The sequence below is a fragment of the Macrobrachium nipponense genome, chromosome 33, assembly GCF_015104395.2.
Source record: "Macrobrachium nipponense isolate FS-2020 chromosome 33, ASM1510439v2, whole genome shotgun sequence".
Classification (NCBI taxonomy): Eukaryota; Metazoa; Arthropoda; class Malacostraca; order Decapoda; family Palaemonidae; genus Macrobrachium; species Macrobrachium nipponense.
This window is the reverse complement of record NC_087219.1, coordinates 50,395,438-50,409,585: the sequence shown is the minus strand read 5'-3', so window position 1 is coordinate 50,409,585 and position 14,148 is coordinate 50,395,438. Positions and strand designations below refer to the sequence as shown.

At 35.0% G+C, this 14,148-nt stretch overlaps 1 protein-coding gene across 2 annotated transcripts in view; it reads right to left on the bottom strand.

The window, feature by feature from the left end:
* The window catches only part of LOC135203168 (ras-related protein Rab-21-like), a 60,430-nt gene that overhangs the window by 8,312 nt on the left and 37,970 nt on the right, over nucleotides 1-14,148 (bottom strand). For both annotated transcript variants that reach the window (XM_064232861.1, XM_064232862.1), the window contains 2 exons: nucleotides 14,046-14,148; nucleotides 5,327-5,445 (listed from right to left, as the gene is read on the bottom strand). In XM_064232861.1, the coding sequence (XP_064088931.1) occupies nucleotides 5,327-5,445; nucleotides 14,046-14,148 (222 nt within the window). The remainder of the gene's footprint in view (nucleotides 1-5,326; nucleotides 5,446-14,045) is intronic.

Sequence of the window (14,148 nt, the reverse complement as noted above, 5' to 3'; positions counted from 1 at the left end):
ATTCAAGCTTCCAAAGAATATGGCGCTCACACGGAAATAAGAGAAAGTAACGGGAAATACAGAAAGAAGAGATCTCACTTATTAGAAAGAAAAAATACATTAATAAATTATTAAAAATGTATTAAATTACAAGAATAATAGCATTAGGGTAGTAATACATTACTTCTCTGCTTTAAATTTTGAAGTTGGGAGACATCCAAAGTCCAACGGTGTGAGGATTAACCCTTAAACGCCGACTGGACGTATTATACGCCGACTAAAATTGTCTGTCGGGTGCTTAATTGACGTACAATACATCGACTACAAAAAGTATTTTCAAATATTCGTGTAAAAAGTTATAGGCCTAGTTTACGAAAAATTTTAAATCATTCGCCTTGAGGGATGCTGGGAGTTCACGGATCAAGCTGTTGTTTTGTTTACAAGCGTTACCCAGGCGCGCATGCACGAATTTCTTTCTTCTCGCACTAAAAATCATCAGCGACACATCTCAGAAATTCTTTCGTGTTACTTCTTTATCAGTAATTTTTTGCACATTTTTCAATTTTATATTAGCCGTTAAACAGTTTTATATATGAAAATTTGCGCAATTTCATGTAGAATACAACAAAAAACAACCTATGGTCGTAGCTTTTATAAGTTTTGAAATATTTTATATAAATCACGATAAGTGCCAAAATTTTTTTTTCAACACAGTCATTTTGATTGACTTGACCGAAAATGCAATTGTAAGCTTTTTAAAACTCTTACATTCTAGGAATATTCAATCATTTACCTTCATTTTGCAACAATTGGAAGCTTCTAGAACAATATTTCAATTTAAGGTGAATTTTTGAAAAAAAAAAATCTCCTTACATCCGCGCGGTAACTCTGCCAAAAAAATAAGAAATTATTTCGTCAGTTTGTCGTAATGTTTGCACCGTTTTATATTAGCTGTTACATAAAGTTTTATATATTAAAATAGTGCACACCCCCCCCATTTCATGTAGAATACAACACAAAAAACAACCCAGGGTTGTAGCTTTTATGCAGTTTTGAAATAGTTTCATATAAATCACGATAAGTGCCAAAATTCAACCTTCGGTCAACTTTGACCGCCTGAAAATGCAGTATAAAAATGCAAATTGGAAGTCTTTAGTACAATATTTATGGTGAATTTTTGAAAAAAACTTTTTCCTTACATCTGCCGAAAAAGAAAAAAATAAGAAAATTCTTTCGTTAAGTTTGTCGTAATGTTTGCACCGTTTTATATTAGCTGTTACATAAAGTTTTATATATTAAAATGTGCACAATTTCATGTAGAATACAACCAAAAACAACCCATGGTTGTAGCTTTTATCAGTTTTGAAATATTTTCATATAAATCACGATAAGTGCCAAAATTTCAACCTTCGGTCAACTTTGACTCGCCTGAAATGGTCTAAAAATGCAATTGTAAGCTATAACTCTTACATTCGAGTAACATTCAATCATTTACCTTTATTTTACAACCAATTGGAAAACTCTAGCAAAATATTTCGATTTATGGTGAATTTTTGAAAAACACTTTTTCCTTACGTCTGCGCGCAGTAACTCTGCCGAAAATCTCAGAAATTCTGTTGTCACTTTGTAGTAATGTTTGCACCGTTTTATATTAGCCGTTACATGAAGTTTATAGTATATGAAAATGTATGCAATTTCATGTAGAATACAATAAAAAACAACCCATGGTTGTTGCTTTTATCAGTTTTGACATATTTTTTAATATAAATCAGGATATGTGCCAAATTTTAACCTTCGGTCAATTTTGACTTGACCGAAATGGTAGAAAAACGCAGTTGTAAGCTAAAACTCTTATATTTTAGTAATATTCAATCATTTACCTTCGTTTTGCAACAATTGGAAATCTCTAGTACAATATTTCGATTTATGGTGAATTTTTGAAAAACACTTTTTCCTTACGTCCACACGGTAACTCTGCCAAAAATCTCAGAAATTCTTTCGTCAGTTTGTCATAATGTTTGCACCGTTTTATATTAGCCATTACATAGAGTTTTATATATGAAAATGTGCACAACTTCATGTAGAATACAACAAAAACAACCCATGGTTGTAGCTTTTATCAGTTTTGAAATATTTTTGTATAAATCACGATAAGTGCCAAAATTTCAACCTTCGGTCAACTTTGGCTCGACCAAAATGGTTGAAAAACGCAAATGTAAGCTAAAACTCTTACATTCTAGTAATATTCAATCATTTACCTTCATTTTGCAACAAATATTTTGATTTATGGTGAATTTTTTTAAAAACTTTTTCCTTACATCTGAGTTTTGTCGTAATGTTTGCACCGTTTTATATTAGCCATTACATAAAGTTTTATATATAAAAATGTGTGCAATTTCACGTAGAATACAACAAAATATAACTCATGGTTTTAGCTTTTATCAGTTTTGAAATATTTTCATATAAATCACGATAAATAGAAAAAATTCGACCTTTGGTCAAATTTAACTCAACCAAAAAGGTTGAAAACTGCAATTATAAGCTAAAACACTTACAGTCTAGTAATATTCAATCAATTACCTTCATTTTGCAACAAACGGGAAGTCTCTAGCACAATATTTCGATTTATGGTGAATTTTTGAAAATAATTTTTTTTACATCTGCGCGTTACAAATTCATGCATCATTTTGTGATAATATTTTCTCTGTGTTGCTTTGATCGTTTTACCAAAATCATCGCAATTTAGTGTAAAATACAACAAAAAAATTAACTCTTTAGCTTTAACAGTTTTGCTCACAGCGCGATTTGTATACAATTATATATGACATTTTTTTTTCGTGCTGTCATATATTCCAATATTTATATATGATAATGATATTTTATTCATTTCTGATGGTTGCATAATAAACTTCCAGCAATGACAAAAAAAAGGAGCCAAAAATGAACTATTAATCTTAAAAACTAAGCATGCTGTGATTTAAAAAAAAAAACAAAAAAAAAAAACTTTTTTCCGCTTCAGCGCAAACTCGGTGGCATTCGAGAGACACTTTGGTAAATAGCGGCTCGGCGTTTAAGGGTTAAAGAACCTCGGAAACTGAGAAGTTCAACAGCGAAACAGTTACTGAATATTGGTGCTGCTGTTCAGCTAATTTAGTTGCTCTTGACAGAAACAAATGATCTGGGATCAATTGTGAATGTGAAAAATTTCTATTAAAATATGACTTATGAAAAAGTGACAAACAAGAGACCATCCATCACTGGTGCAAGTCAACTGCTAATATCAGGAAACAGAAACTTACAAGAAAAATCTGTGGTAGAAGCAGACATCCATACCATAGAATAGTATGTAAAGTGACAGGTAATTAAGGCTGATGAAGTTTAGCCAAGTGAATATTTGTTGTTTTGACTACAGGCAGTCCCTGGCTTACGACATTCCGAGGTTAAGGCGCTTCTCATTTATATTCATCAGAAATTATTTCCAGGGTTACGACGCCTACAACGTTCTCTGGCACAAGAAATATGACACCAATAATGCAAAATAATCAATATTTGAAGGTTTTTCTTTTTATAAAAAATGCAATAAGAATGCAGTTTACATAGTTTTCAATGCACCCAAAGCATTAAAAGTAAGGTTTTCTTAGGATTTTTGACGATGTTCCGGCTTACGACGATTTTTGGCTCACAACGCGTCTCATGAACAGAACCCCTGTCGTAACCCTGGGACTGCCTGTACTTACAATATGCCTCGGCATGTGTCAAAGTCTGTCAGTTGAGGTTTGCAGCTCTTTCAAGTCCTCCTCAGACAAGAAAAACCTGCTCACTGTGCTCAACTTGCCACAAACAACAGTATTTGCCACATAAAACTTGTTTAGCCTGCAAGGATTATACAGGTGGTTTGGGTTTCCATAGAATAGAGAATATAACATTAAGCATTCAAGATTCTTGCTGACTTGTGTTCAGAATCTTCAGCCAATAAAGTCATGGCTATCCCAGACTGCCTCTCCCATCTTAGAGAAGAGGGTATCATCTGACAGCACAATTATAAGTGCTATACTGCTGCTCTAAGTGATGAAAAATACATGAAAATGCTGCTGAAGCGACAGAGTTGGTATGTCCACAGAACCAGCCAATATTTTTGTTTTGCCTAAAAGACAACAAACAGACAAACATTCAGTCTCTGATGGTCAGCCTGGGCTGTGATATTGTTGCCTCTATGTCTGAGTGATTTATTTAGTCTTGCAGTTCCAGCAGCTAACTTTGCTGCTTCCTCCATGGCCTTTCCTGCACCCTAGTCATTAGTGGTAGTGTTCAAAGAAAGGATTTAGTAACAGGTCATCTAATTAGTTAAAATCAAATCTGGTTTACCTTAACAACACAACTTCCAAGGGCACCACTGTTTTCAACAACATAGTTTTCTACTATGCTAGGTGGGCACCAAACTTCCCTGGCAGCTGTGGTGGTAATTTGTAACTTTGTTTCATCTTATTGTGCATGTACCTTAACAACATTTCTCGTCCTCTCACAAAAATGATTTTATGACAAGTTTTATACAGTAAAAACGAAGACATTAGGGAAGAACGAACCACATTAAAAATGAATGAAACAATATTAGATTCTGCACCATCAGCTGGTTTGTTTACACTAGAACGGTGTAGCCAAACATGAAATAGGTCTTGCAGTAGGTTGTGAGCAAGTTAATATTCTGAATCCAAAGCTTGATAATGAGTAAATACAGTTTGTATTAATCTCTTGTACATTATAGCAGTAGAAAGGAAAATATAGGAAAGGCTTGCTTCGGTTAGGTCAAAAACACTTCCCCATATATGCTGATGTTTTGTCCCTTATTAATTAAATTATAAAAATATACTCATTTTTGAGTTATTCTTTCATTACAACAACCTTAAAGGCACAAAGCGAATTTAGCCTGATGTATATTTGTTGTATGTATTCTTGAGGAATATTTTTCAAGGGCCGCCTGCTGGTGTGGCATTTCTAATGGCTTGGCACCCATTTATGCCAGCCAAATGTACTTCTACTTTCCTATCTCACCAATTTGGAGTCTTTCTCTAGTGCCAATAAAAAGTGCTAATACATCATCTTTCACAAACTTCTCTTACAATTATCAAACAGGCATTTTTTTTTTTAATCTCGTATTAAATGAATTAATTTAGTTTTTAGCTGTTGTGTTTTTACATAAAAAAAACTTGTGACATGACATTTGACTTGTTAAGGTCCTAAAACCATACTGACTGTGTTGCCTATCTTGAAAATGACAGCAAGAAAGTTGTGGCACAGTTACTGTTATTGTATGTTTTATAACTGTAGAACAATTTTTGTTAAGACTTACCCCTCTGCTTCTTCTAAGAGTACATGCCGGTCTTTCTGAAGGTCGAGTTTATTTCCTGCGATAACTAGGCAAATATCGTTGCCCAACATTCTTCGTAACTCCCGTACCCAATTCTTAACCTGTAGTTAAAAAAATTTGGAGAACAATAAGATTGATTAGAAAATTAAAACAGCTTTAATCTTTAAAACAACTTGAAGGCCTCAGAGCACTAAGCCTTTAGTTTATTTGTTAGTACTTTGTGAAGTTAGATAAACAATTAAATGAGTAAGACCAATTAAATGAGTTAAGCAAGTGAATCATCATCGTTAACAGGGTAGGAAATAGCCATCTCATTTATTACAGCTTTCCATACCTCTGCAGCTAAAATAATTCAATCAACAGTTTAAACTAATACAAGAAGTAGGTCTCGATCAATTCCACTGAAATTTGGAAAATCTTTTATATAAAAATTAAAATAAAATATCTATGTGGGTACAGTGGTCACCCCCGTATTCGCGGGGGATGCGTACCAGATGCCCCCCCCGTGAATGTTTAGAACCCGTGAATAGTTGGAACTCCTATAAAAGCACTGAAAATGGGCTATTTTAGTAGGTAAAACTTAGGAAAAACCCAATAAAAAGTTTTATATTTTGTTTTTTAAGTTTTAACACAAAAAGCATTTTATGATGAAATTAATAAAAATAAAACAGGAATTTGTGGATATTTCTCATAGAAAAATACCGCCAATTGGCGAATTTCCTGCAAATAATGGGTAGCTATGGTCCAGAGAGAAATCTGCCAGTCCACGAATCGAGAGAACGAGAATACTGGGGGCTCACCGTATTGCCCTATCAATCTTTCATATACTGACATATACATTCAACCATAAAAACTTTTTCTTTCAGTGCTTCTCAATATTACCATATGTTTCTGTGTATAACATGACCTTTAAATCCTAAAATTCATCCCTTAAAATTGGGGGTCATCTTATATGTACTACAATTCTAAAACTCAAACCTTGAATTCTAAGATGTGTATCGATAGGCTTAGCCTCAGCCTTGGTGGTATAGCCTAACCTGAAGATTCACATTATGAAATAAACTGATAGTAAAGGTAATAAAACCATTTTTACCTTATATATTATTGACGTATCTTCATAACAAATAGCCTATTTGAGGAATAATTCTACTTTTATCAATGCAATCCCTATGAGAAAATATAAAAATTGAGTTATGGTTACTCTAACAGCAACCTTTATCTTTCAGTAACCTTTTAGAAACTTAGGTGGTAGTGTAAGTATGGTAAAAATAACATTTAGGATAATATTAATTTATCATTAAAATTTTCTCATACATATCACAAGACTGATCACATTTGCAACCATCATAGGGATTCCAGTCTGGTTCAGGCAAGTCAACTTCGGCTTCGTCGTCGATATCATACACATCATCTTCAGTACCAACCATGGCATTTTTTAAATTATTTTATGATATTTTCAATTTTAACCCCCATGCTCTTATTACAAAAATACAGCGAACATCACGTGAGGCAGCACGCAAAGCTTTTTGTAACTGTTTAAACAATTTACTCTTGGGCAAAGTACAGTGGTACCTCGAGATACGAAATTAATCCGTTCCGAGGCGCCCTTCGTATCATGAGATTTTCGTATCTTGGAACACATTTTACATGTAAAATGGCTAATCCGTTCCAAGCCCTCCAAAAACACCCCAGTAAATTATATTTCCAGGCCTAAAACACATGTTCTAGGGTTACGACGCCGATCCGACGGAAGAAATATGACTCCAAAAAGGCAAAATACTGTACATACTTGAGTAATATTCAACTGCATGTAATGTTCAACCCCACTTTTACTGCATATATTAGGAGTTTAGCATATGTCCCTTAGCAATAAGCCTAGCCTATGTTAGCGGTTGCTACTGTAGCCTAGTCTATGATTCTGACATCTAAACCTAGGAGCTAAAAGCTTAGAATATGCCAATAAAATGTATAAATAATCAGTATGTACTCATTTCAAATAAATTAATTTTTAATAATCCATTAAACTATTAATAAACAAACAAACAAAAAACAAACCTTCCAATCGATTGTTTACATTCAGCTCTTACCCGTCTTACGAGTATCAAACGAGCACCAAGCAATCATTTTTCCTAGCACACAGTAAGCCATAAATTGTCATTAGTATCTCTCTTCAACTAATGAAACTACCAAACAGTATAATAACCATTCATTTCTATTCTTTATTTTATCTTTACCTAATGGAGATACCGAGTTACTTACAGCTATAATGAAACATACGTATACGTAACGTAATAATAAAACAGAAGAAGAATTATAAAAAATACGTATTTGTTGGCAGTCTGATTTATTTTATATTTCATGATATCTAATTCACAATTTTTTTTATTAAATGTATTGCATGTACTCATTTCAAATAATTATTAAGTAACCATTAACTATAATAAATAAATAAAAAAAAAAAAAAAAAAAAAAAAAAAAAAAAAAAAAAGCTTCCAAAAGTCTGTTTACATCCAGCACTTAAGAGTATCGAACGATCGACAAGCAATCACTTTACACAGTAAGCCATAAATTTTCATTATCTCTCTTCCACTACTGAAACTACCAAACAGTATAATAACCATTCATTTCTATTCTTTATTCTATCTTTACCTAATGTTTTTTTTTTTATTAAATGTATTGCATGAATAAGTTTTTCAATTTACAGCATCCTTTTACCAATAGAATACTTAAAGCACAAGGGGTAGATGCTGACCAATAGGAGAGCAGGACCTTATGGGGTGACTAGCATCAGGAACCAATGGGAGAGCGGGAGGATGGTGGCGAGTTTACTCAGTTGGCGGCGCGGGAGTTTTAAAATTGTTCTCGGTGGTCCGGGCAAATCTCGGGACTTTACAGCAACAACCTTTCGTATCTTGAAAACTTTTCGTATGTAGAGCAGTAAAATTTTTCGCATTGGCTTTCGTATCTCGAGTTTTTCGTAAGTAGAGCCTTTCGTATCTCGAGGTACTACTGTATGTATGAAAAACATGACATAAAATCTGCTTTGTTAAACCCAGCTTTGATAATTTACGAAACGAATGTATCTCTGAATTACGTAAGTTCCATTCTGCAACTAAGACAGTGATATTGGTAAATCCTGATAAGATGATTATTTTAAGACTGTAAACAAAACTAGAAGGCAAATGACGCATCATCGCTCTGTTCATTAAATAATACATGCAATATGATTACAGTAAAACAAGTGTTATTAAAATTATAATTAATCTCAATACAACTATTATTAGACTTCTGTAAGTGGATATCTATCACTATCAGTGTAACAACCTAACCAAGGCAATGGTTTCTCTCTCTCTCTCTCTCTCTCTCTCTCTCTCTCTCTCTCTCTCTCTCTCTCTCTCTCTCTCTCTCTCTCCATTACATTGACTGTAATACTAATGATACTCCCCCAGTAAAAAAAATCCTGGTTTTAGAATTCTGGATGAAGCGATTAGTATTGTAAATATATGACACAAATAACCAAATTGAGAAACAGCTGACTGCTAACGTCAATTTTGTCCATCCCTCATGCAATGGAGATCTAAGAAAGAATACTAGTAAATTAAAGCTTCAGATTATAGCCGAGGCTGAATAAAACTAATAACGGACAGGTGGGTAAGTGATGTTTGGAACTGGAGAAATTGCTTATACAATGAAGTAATATGTGCACATTTTCAACCAAAGGTATCTACAAATTATGTCTCTTCTAACAAATAATGGCAATGAAGATACTGATAATACTCAAATCAGCAAAGATTTAGAGAATGTAAACAAAATCAAATGCAAATGATGTACATGATGTTTATCTGTAATACAGTAACAATATGATAATAGTAATATACTGTAACTGGATACAACAAGCAAAACAACCTTAATTTAAGCCATCATTATTATGAATGTAATTGTACTATTTAATTTTTGCAAATAATCAATTTCCTCCAAAAAATATTTTGGTTTTGTAATTTAGAAGTCGTCCTTTACCTCGTCTTATCCAAAGGTCGTCTTATACACAGAAATATGTGGTAAATACAAGCTCTTTATCAATAACTGTGCATTATCATTTAGCATGTTTTTTTGTTTAAAAAATATCCACAATTATATATAAAAATATATTTCTTATTAAGCACACTCATGAAGAACCCATCTGGAACTTTTTTATAAACATATGTGAGTATGTCAGTTATGCACTCTCTTGATCTCAACCATGGTAAAATTAATATTCCATAAACATGCTAATTTTTCTGTGTCAGGCCATCTTATATTAACTACTGGTTATGTTTACATCTATTCAAATAGCTCCAGACCACAGCTCTGCTGCTTGAAATACATTAATTGCTACTATGACATTTATCAACCTAAAGTATAAAGATGAAAATGAAAGTCATTCTTATTAACATGATGATAATCTCGACTAGTTTAACTAGACCATTCATAATTCTCCCAAGACTGAACTGAAGAGATTGGCTTAGATGACATAACCATGTCTATTTGTAATTCGACCAAAGTCACCACCTTATCCCGTAATGCCGAGTGTGCAAAACAGACCCCATGAACTTTTCTAGTACAGGTAACACTAAAAATGCAGAAAGAAAATTTTTTTGACTATAGTATATGCAGAAAGAAATTTTTTTAATTTTTACTTCATAAGGGCTGGCACAAAATGAGTTGTCAAATTTCTATTTAACCCATGGATGGCAAGCAATATATAAGGTTGTCTGGATTTTGAAACATTTTCTAAACCCTATCTTTTTTTTTCCCTGAAATAGTTACTCACTGAATCTCGGTTTCAAATGATCTCTTATCAAAGAAAACTAAGCTTACTTAAAGAAAAAAACAAAACAAAACAAAACAACACTACATGGAGGATGTACAGAAGACTCTTCACCTTCCCCAGGATCTGGGACTATTAATTAATTTTACCAAGTCTAAACTAGTCCCAACTCAGTCGATCTTCTATTTGGGGATGATAATTGACTCTCCAGCTTTTCAGGCTTTTCCATCACATAGAATTCAGTCCTGCATTCAGACAGTCCAGAAGTTCCTCGGTCATTCCTCCTGCTCGGCCAACAAGTGAATGTGCATTTTAGGCACTCTCCCACAAAGAAGTTTGTGCCACTGGGGAGGCTTCACACAAGACCATTACAGTCTTACCTGAAGGCCAAAAGGTGAAGGAAGGCCCTCCCTGACTCGTTTGTCTTCCCCATCACTCCGGAGATTGAGGACCTGCAGTGGTGGCTCGAGGAAGGGAGATTCGCAACCAGGAAGTCATTTCACCAACTGAACCTAGAGCTAACTTTATCTTCAGACACTTCAGATCTGGGATGGGGCTCATCTACAGGACTTAGAAGTTGCCGGTACATGGTCACAACAGGAAATAAAGCTTCACATCAATGTGAGGGAAATAAAAGCAGTGCATCTAGCCCTTCTTCACTTTTCCTTGATGACGTACAGGAAGACGGTTGCAATGCACCTGGACAACACAACAGTGTTGGCCTATATGTATAAAAATCAGGGACACACACACTCTCGGTTTGTCAAGAAGCCAAAAAGCTCTTTGTCTGGGCCCAGAACAACCACAAGAATTTAGTCACCTGCTTTATTCAGGGTAAATTGAATGTCCTTGCGGATTAGATGAGTCACCGCAAACAGGTGCTACTGACAGAAGGGACACTGAATCTACAGGTGTGCACCAGCCTGTGGAAACGGAGGGGGAAGCCATCAACAGACCTGTTTGCAACATAAAAATCACCATCTTCCTTTATTTTGCTCTCCAGTACCAGACCCTCTAGCATGGGCAACGGATGCAACGCTCCAGGACTGGTCCAACCTGGATATGTATGCCTTCCTTCCTTTCAACATGGTGAGGGAAGTCATCAACAGGTTTTGGTCCAGCAACAACTCTCTGATAACACTCGTAGGCCTGTGTTGGCTGCAGAGGGAGTGGTTTCCGGACCTTCTATGAATGTTGATAGACATTCCAAGACTCCTAACAGAGCGTCAAAATCTTCTCAGGCTACCTTATTTCCACCGTTTTCATCAAGGTTTGTCCACTCTTGCTCTGACAAGCTTCAGACTGTCAGGAAGTTTGTCAGAATGAAAGGATTTTCAACAGCAGTTGCAAAGGTTATTGCCAACTGTAAGCGGTAATCCTCCTCAAATGTCTACTAAGTGAGGTGCTCAGTTTTCTGCCACTGGTGTTGAAAACATTTCCTCTTCTAAAACCACTTTAGTATAAATAGCAGAATTTTTGCTATTCTTGAAGTCCTTCCGAGGTAAAGCAACTTCAACAATTAAGGGTTACAGAACCATGCTTAATTGTGTTCAGGCATAGAGACCTTGACCTTGCAACAAGTAGGATATTAGTGATTGTCACTTTGAAACAAGAAAGTGACTTTGTAACTTCGAAACAAGACATTTTTTTGTCTGTATCTTGGAATTTAGATGGTGTACTTAGATGGCTTTCAGGGCCTCCCTTTAAACCATTTCAAGCCTCATCTATAAGGGATTTAACAAGCAAGACCCTCTTTTTAGTTGCTTCGGCAACAGCCAAAAGAATTAGTTAAATCACAGGCTTTGGACAAGCAAATCAGCTTTTCTCAAGGAGATGCAGCCTGCATGTTTACTCAAAAAATTAAACCCAACCCAATCCCTGGCCTCGTTCATTTTCTACCAAGAACCTGAACAGTATCCAGTCAGAGCCCTTAATATTATCTGAATCAAGAGACTCAGGGATCCCAATCGTAATCTCTGGTGTTCAGTGAAGGACCCTTCTTGTTCTACGTCCAAGAACGTGTTACCCTTTTTTTAAGAGATGTAATCTCTGAAGACCAAAAGAACATTCAAGATGAGGCATTACCCTTATTAAAGGTTAAAGCCCATGATATTTGGGCAGTACTAGCCATTTCTCTAGTGTTTAAACATAATCTGTCGCTCCATGATTCTTCAGTCTACATACTGGAAATGCAGAGCAGTTTTTGGCATCTCACTACTTGCAAGATGTGTGGAGGTGATGTATGAAAACTGCAGTACATCAGGCCCATTTTCCATGGCTGGCCCTCGCCTTGGTTTTAGGTGATGGAATGGGAAGCCTGGGGGTACAACGTATCTGGAGTACCCACTAGTCTAGTTTTTAATGATTGGGTATTGGTTTTTAACAATTTGTAGGTAACGAAGTGATCTGGTCATTTTCTTGTGCTGTGCCCAGGGCAAGGGCATATCTTTGTTATTATGTTTTGGCAACCCTTAAAGCACTCCTTGATTGCAATGCACCAAGTAGAGATGGCCCTCAGCTTCACTGCTGCGCCACTAAAGGTTGAAGATGAGCACAGACCAGAGGCAGTATCCACCTGCTGTAGCTCTCCCACCAGGTAAGGTTACGACAAGGATTGTACCAGTGCTAGCTAAGTTTGTGTCCATGTATCCCACCTTCTATATTGTGGGATTCAGCAATGAAATTACTTGGTAAGTTACATATATAACAATGACATTTTTATAATAAAATAAAACTTTATATATACTAACCAAGTAATTACATGATCACAGCCCTATCCTCCTTTATCATGGATACAGAGCATAAACAAATTGTGCTCCTGAGCTGTGTAGTAGCTAGTCTTCCCCGAAAGTGGACAGGGTCAGTTACCTGGGCACTACCACGAAATTTTCAAACTTAAGCTGCTGTGAAAGTTAGGAATTAATAGCAATGTAATTACTTGGTATGTATGTACGTAGTATGTATTAACCTTTATTTCATTATAAAAATGTCCTTTTTACAGCTAGGGTCATAATCATGCAATGAATCACCATACACAGAATAAAAAGGAAATATCAAGAGTGAGCACTGACACCCTTCTTTCCATCTAGGATGTTTCTTGTAACTAATCTACTGTGCAAAAATGAAAAATACTAAACAGATGAGTGTATGTTCCCAAAATGGTGTCTGGATAACAGAAATCTAAAATTAAATGCTAGAAATGCCTGAATTTGTACATTTTTTAATTCAGCATTCTTTGTTTGCTCATAAATGAATTTGCGTACACAGTCACCACCAACTTATGAACAAGTTACGTACCAGATGGCCATTCATACGTGCTTTGAATTGTTGGTAAGTTGGTTTTTAATATGCAGTGCATAATTTTTGTTGATGTTTACATTCCCGAGTTAACTTGGGAGTCATAGATTTAACTATTATTGCTGCATTTTTTAATAATGCAGTACTATTATACAGAATTACTTTGGATGATAGAAAGGTCAAATAAAATAGAAAATAACATTTAGATTGAAGCAATAATCAAAATTCAATATATTTTCCATACTTTTAAAAGTTATGAACTTGGAGGGAATGGGAAGTCATCACAGACCAAATTAATTGGAAAGATAGAAATAAGTAGGAATATTTTAGAAGTATGAACAAATACGTAATCTCATGATTTTAAAAGAGTATATATATGGTAGTTAAACAGGAGAATAGTTTCTTCTATTCTTTGCAAAAATTCTTACTAGCAGAATAAGCATGCGGCACAAAATTGGAACTTGAGACCTTGTCTGTTTGTATCTATGAATGTTTGTAACCTGAATGTTCATAAGTAGGGTGGCATCTGCATTGATTTATGATTAGTTCAATTGATACTTAGAATAATTAGAGTACACAAAAATGTCTATTACTTACTTTCTGAAAAGAGTCTTCATCAGTTATATCGTAAACTAAAATAGCACCGTGGGATTCTCGGTAGTATATTGGCCCTAGAGCATGGAACCTCTCTTGACCCGCA